Source organism: Notothenia rossii, assembly GCF_949606895.1.
Source record: "Notothenia rossii genome assembly, contig: scaffold_141, whole genome shotgun sequence".
Classification (NCBI taxonomy): Eukaryota; Metazoa; Chordata; class Actinopteri; order Perciformes; family Nototheniidae; genus Notothenia; species Notothenia rossii.
This window is the reverse complement of record NW_027639810.1, coordinates 18,503-25,000: the sequence shown is the minus strand read 5'-3', so window position 1 is coordinate 25,000 and position 6,498 is coordinate 18,503. Positions and strand designations below refer to the sequence as shown.

At 37.7% G+C, this 6,498-nt stretch overlaps 1 protein-coding gene across 4 annotated transcripts in view; it reads right to left on the bottom strand.

Annotated features, from left to right (window-relative positions):
* Window positions 1–5,937, bottom strand: part of LOC307027382 (uncharacterized protein) — a 28,128-nt gene extending 22,191 nt beyond the window's left edge. Inside the window, exons 1-4 of one of the 4 annotated variants that reach the window (XM_079695624.1) lie at window positions 5,888–5,937; window positions 5,220–5,264; window positions 2,632–2,712; window positions 760–840 (exon numbers count right to left, since the gene is read on the bottom strand). In XM_079695624.1, the coding sequence (XP_079551750.1) occupies window positions 760–840; window positions 2,632–2,712; window positions 5,220–5,264; window positions 5,888–5,922 (242 nt within the window). In that variant the 5' untranslated portion in view covers window positions 5,923–5,937. The other 3 variants (XM_079695627.1, XM_079695626.1, XM_079695625.1) reach the window with 3 other exon arrangements.
* Between the last annotated feature and the right edge of the window lie 561 nt (window positions 5,938–6,498).

The following is a 6,498-nucleotide window of genomic DNA, read 5'->3' as shown; positions in this document are numbered from 1 at the left end:
GACAGAAGTTATCTTGTTCCTCCAGTTCTTCTTCTTTCTTGTGGTATCTCTTATAATGAAACATCAATGAAAACGTGTTATTATCCCAGTGTGTTGACTTCACACTGCTTTCATCAGCATGTCCAATCTGCCCACTGATAACACATAGAAACCAGATACATGTGTTTCTGTACTTTATATCATGGATATATATTCAACCTTTACTCTATATGTACTTTCACCTGTTAAAGTTCAGAGTTTAACTCGTGGTGTTTAGTTTTTATTCATACTATCACTACATGTTTATTTGTATTCTATAGATTTCCATAATCTAAAGAAAAATCTCATTTCATTTAAATAAAGAATAAGGACTAGGCAAAAAGATATACCGTAATTTTCGGACTATAAGCCGCACCTGAATATAAGCCACAGCAGCGGCATACCACTCTCGGTTCCACTTTTACTTTTGCGCGCTACCTGTCTCACTCTTTTCCGACCTCCAGCTTTTCCTGCTGGAACCCGCCGCTTAAAGGTGGGGGTCCGCGGACCGGCCATAGAGCCCATAGAGTTAAAGGTGTTGGCCGTTAGCTGTAACAATCCATAGATTAGCCGCACCCTTATATAAACCGCAGGGTCGAAACATGGGGGAAAAGGCGCGGCTTATAGTCGGAAAATTACGGTAAATCAACAATGCAGGAAAAGTAAATTAGTGTTAAATGATATAGTTTTTACAATTCAGCTCAAAAGGTTCTGTTGACCTAAATATAAATGTACTCTTACTGTTCGAGAGCCAAGCGTTTTTCCTTTAACTCCTTCTCCATGATCTCACGTCTCTTTGCAGCTTCTCTCTTCTTCTCAGCCCTGCAGAGATGGAGCGTTGACAGACAGGTGGAAGGTTCAGGAGCTTATTGACTAAAAGATGGAGTTACAAATGTCCTCCCATAGAAAAACATGTTTGACAAAGGAGGTCAGCTGGACTAGTGTTTCTCAAATGGGGGTGTGTGTACCCATCGGTGGTCTTTGGAGTACTGTGGAGGGGCTGAGAGATTAAAGAAGAAGTTACATTACATGTTCTTTTAGTCGTTTATGATTTTTAAACTTATCAAAACCTTAAAAACACATTTCTTTTAAGTAATTAAACGAGGAGGAAGATGACGAGGAAGAAGAAGAAGAAGAAGAAGAAGAGGAGGAGGAGGAGGAGGAGGAGGAGGAGGAGGAGGCGGAGGAGGAGGAGGACCTGGTCTAAATGTGTCTGATCTCCATGATCTATAGAAAACGGCTGACCTACCTTTGAGGTAAATCATGCCGTTTGAAAGACAGAGGTAGATGGACACGGCTAACAACATTTCTAACGTGTAAGTTAGATATATGGACGAGGCACACACATTGTTATCAGCACTGCAGATATCTTAGTGTTAAATAAAACTGATATACTCTAGAGCAGTGGTCGCCAACCAGTCGATCGCGAGTGTGGTGCGGGTAGATCGCGGACCGTTAAAAAAAAAAGTAACAAAAGAAAGAAAAATCAAATTCAAATAATAATGTTTGAAAAATACGTTTTTAGATATAAACCTATCATCCACCACCTCGTTAGCAGGTGCCACTTGATTTACGGATATTTGAGAAACCTCAATAATATAATACATTAACCGTGCTTTACGTGAACCTCATCATGACACAAGAGAGGACGGCAGGACTGCAATTTCCCGTGTTCAGTGAATGCAACAGAGGAAAGTCACCAGACCAATCAGAGAGTTGAATGGAAATACACGTGTGCTTGTGTCATTCAAGCTCGGCTCTGTGTGTGTGTGTGGCAGTAGCGCATTTAGTGTGATAGAGAGAGGGAGAGAGCGAGAGAGAGGGACCGGTGCTAGCGGGGACCGTGATGTTAGCATCTGGTTAGCTAGCCGCACTAACGGACATAAGGAGCTGTTTCCACAACAAGCTGGAGGAGAGTCCTCCCCTGTCAGACTGAGGGGCTCAGGTGAGCTAAAGGACTCTGAGTGTTTAGAACAGTTTTGTCACAAATTATTCAAAAGATTATTTCCGCGGTACACCTTCATATGATCATTATAGTTATACAAACAATAAGAGAATAAATGAAAAACAGGTATGAAATACTATATGGCAGTAAAACAAGAATACAGTTTAAAAGGGGAGTGATTTGTAAAATATCCATAAAGAAAAATGTAATCTGTTTACAGTTCTGTTTCATCTGGGTGCTGAGAGAGGTATCCATAGAACTCTTCATGTTGCTCTCAAAGTGCACCAGATTGATGCTTTTAACTTCAATATTTTAAAAAAAATCTTCCCGGGGGAGCATCCCCCCGGACCCCCCTAGAGGAGGTGAGGACCTAGAGGAGGTGAGGACCCCCCTAGAGGAGGTGAGGTCCACCCCCCAATAGCACTTTACCCCTGCCTATATGCTGTGAGCTGATTATGGAGCCTTCATTGTGACAGTGATTCAGATGAGCCAGATATAAAAGGCCTCAAATTGGAAGCACTGTCTGGGCCGTCTTTTTCACTCAACTCTGCAATCGGTAGATCTCGCCTTTCACCTAGGCCGAGGTCGGTGATCTTGGGCTTAAAAAGGTTGGTGACCACTGATCTAGAGGAAGTGAAAGCTGGAAAGGTTCAGAAACTGCATCTTACCGTTTGAAAGAAACAGGGAAACCCCTGTAGCAGGCACTCATCGATGCACGAGAAACTGCTCTCATCTTCTCAGGAATGAGTCTGCGCTGATGAACAGGGAGAAATGTTAGGAGTTTATATATTTGAACCTAAAGAGACCCTCAATGAGCCTTTTAGGTCTTTGGCCTCTCATTGCATATTCTGCTATCACTGGTTTTTAATTGTGAACATTCTTTATTTATTTTATCAATAAATCAATAAATCAATAAAATAGCACCAAAATATACAGATTAAAATCCAGCCTTTGAATGTGAACTGGACTTGGATTATTTAAAGAGGGAATTACAAGTTGATTAATAAATCACTTGTTATATTCCATTTCCTAATTCTTGTTTTTTGAAAGAACAAATCTTCATTTTGAAAGTAAAAATTTAATGTAACATAGGGTGACCAGAAGTCCCCGTTTTCCGGGGACAGTCCCCGTTTGTATTGGCCTGTCCCCGGTTGAAACTGTCCCCGGAAATGTCCCCGTTTTTTTATATACGTTAAAAACACATAGCAAGGTAAAACAAAACGTTTTATGTCAGGAAACACTGGGTAAACAGACTGTGGTCAACAGCCCCCACTTCGGAAAACACAGTCAAGCCAGCCCACACGTTGTGTTGCGGTGCGCGAATATCCTATGCATTACGATAGAGGCCTGTAAAAACTGCCTTCAAAATAAAAGCGTTTACTCGGTCAATAACAAATATACCTAAAAAAACACACCAGGGTCATTCCAAGCATTCGGTGCCATTTCAGCTAGGGTATTCAAAAATAAAAAACATCATTTTCCATGTTTTTTTTTTATTTAATCTGAATGATGGCTTGTTAAAGTATAAGAAAAATATTTGGGTCAAGCTCAGGATATTATGCTTACATTTTTTTTTTTACCATCCCCAGTTACTGTGTGTGCACCCTGTTACTGTGAAAAATAGTAACAGGGTGGACATTTTATGCTAAACTTGGCTATTGCTACATGTGTGATGATAATCAAGCTAGCACTTGGTGACAACAGAAACATATATTTGATAGATATATTCACCATATTTTCTAAATGTAAAACAAATGATCAGTTCCACTAAAAATGAGCATAACAGGGTGGACATGTTATGCTTTAGTTTACCGCAATAGTTAGGTTCTTTAAAACATTAGAAAAACGTTGAAGGAAGAACGCATTCACTCTGCTTCTTGAAGATTATTTCCCACTCAAAATGTATCCTTCTTCTTCTTGAGTCATACAAATAGTAGAATAGTAAAGGGGCGTGTCCAGAGGGATTACAATCAGAGTAACAGGGGGGACATTCAAACAGGGGACACACACTTTATTTTCAATACAAATGAATTAATAACCACAATTTCAATTTGGTGAGGAATATTAGCAAAAGGGTCATACAACAACACTCACAAAAATGTAGAATTTTGTTTGTATTTCTTTGATTTCTTTTTGTATATCTGTTACAGAAGTTGAGCAAACATGATTGGGGACACAGCAATTTGGCCTACTTGTGCTAAAATCAGAGTAATTATTTAGATTTTTTTATATCCTGGCTAAATAACATTGTTGTTTTATGGTAGAGGGTATAAACATTTAAAACCAAGCTTTTAAAAAATAAGCATTAGACCTTTTTAAATACAAAATATATGATATAATGTGGTGGGGACCTAAATGGCACCGAATGCTAGGAATGACCCACCAAACATATTCATATATACTGGAGCTTAAATTAAGAAATATGTACTATATAATGTGATCGATAATAAATTAAAAGAAACTACGTATAACTACCACATTATAACTGAGTGAATGTAAAATGTAAGGATACAGTTATGAAGATATATCTAACATTTCCACTGGGTGACTCATTTCAATTGATGTTGACACCATCTCTCAGCACTCCTAAAATAACATTACTTTCTGAAGCACAATTTAAAATGTATGCTGTTTAAGATCTCAAATTAGATCTATTGTACATCTATATTTTGATTATTATTTAATGGAAATTGTCCATAATCAAAGAGTCACTCGAAGTCAATCAAACACTTATTTCACTTCAGGGTGATAGCAGGAGACCCCATCTAGTCCATCAGAGAAAATCAGGAAATTCTGATGTAGAGTTTCAAAATAAAATACTTTTGGAAATCTCATATATGGGCTATCGTCCTTCTGTTTTTATACAAGAATAAATAAAAAACTGTCAAATTATCAAAGACTTATTTCACTCCAGGGTGATAGCAGAACACCCCATATAGTCACTGAGAGAGAATCAGGACAATCTGATGTACAGTTTCAAAATAAAAGACCTATGAAGTCTCATATATGAGCTAGTCCTTCTGTTTGTATCCAACAGTTAAAATGTACGAATTACATTGAACCAGAATTGTCCCCCTTTTTTCTTTAACAGTGAAGAAAATTGGTTATGTTAATGATATATTGACGGCAAAACTCAAAATGTCCCCGGTTTTAATTTTGAAAATCTGGTCACCTTAATGTAAAAGTATTCCTGTTTAATAAAGTAGAAAAACAACTCACTCAGGTTTCCCTGGTAACAATCAGGAGAAGTGAATACCTGGGGATGATGTTAGATGTACCAACACTGATTGAGAAGAGCTGCCTGAAGAAGAAATAATGACAGAAGTTATTTTATTCCTACAGTTCTTCCCCTTTCTTTGTCAAAAGTAAAGAACTTGAATACAAAATGCAAGTAGATGTACGGCCATTAAACAGGTATATTTGACTCTGTGTTAAATACTCATTATGTAGAATGATTTCATTTCAGCTTCGGTTGGGGTAACTATGTACAGCAACACAAAAACATCGCAACCAACCGTCACATTAACTGTTTATAAAGCCGTTAAAAAAAGAACAACAAGTTTCTGCTAAGCTAACCGAGGCCTAGCTAGCATACACGGTTTAAGACATTTATAAACTAGATAGCATTCGAAGTAACGTTACAGCATGAGTAGTATTACATATATACATATTTAATATGTAGTGAGACTGAATCAAAGTGTTCAATAATATACGTTTATATGTCGATGGTTAAATCCGCAGTTCATCTTACCTTTAGTGCGCGCAGTTATTATTTGCCAAAGTGAAAGTAAAACTTAACATGACTCAAAACATAACAAGGAGATGTGGCACGTCAGTTGGAGGTTGGTTGTATAGAAAACACATGGATTACCGGAAGTCAGGCATTAATCAAATCCGTTTCTGAAATCAATTTCAAATCAATACCTCACTGTAAGAATATCAGTCTTCTTATGGACCATTCAGGCGGATATAATTAATTTTCAGGTGGGTATAAAGTAACAAAAACAGGGGTTATTTGAAACGAGAGAGCCCAAAACTCTTCTGCCTGGTCCCGCCCAGTACTCTGCTGTGATTGGCTTGTTGCGTCTATGCGCTGATTTGATTGGATGCTTCTTTTTTTTTACCAGCTTTCGGTGCACATATAATGACTTTGACACCATTCCTTGTTGCTCTCGATATGTGCAACATGTATGTGAAAGAACAGTGCTGGACAAGTACACAGAGGCTTTACTTGAGTAAAATAACAGAGTATAACAAGCAAACAACATGTTCTTTACAATCTACAATCGTAAATGAAGTATATTAAAGTGTATATAGAGTTGCTTTTACTAAATGTAAGAGATACCAGATAAATACACTTTTATAGCTTTTATGAGTTTTTCTTGTCTTTCTGTAAGTCTCTACTGAAAAAGATGATTATATGTCTAAGTAATAATCCCTTGTAGCACAGGCTCCAAATATCTGCCTATAGAGAATGTGTTTTTGTGTTGTGTTGTTGTTGGTAAGGGATTTTATCTAAAAGTTGAATAGTTATA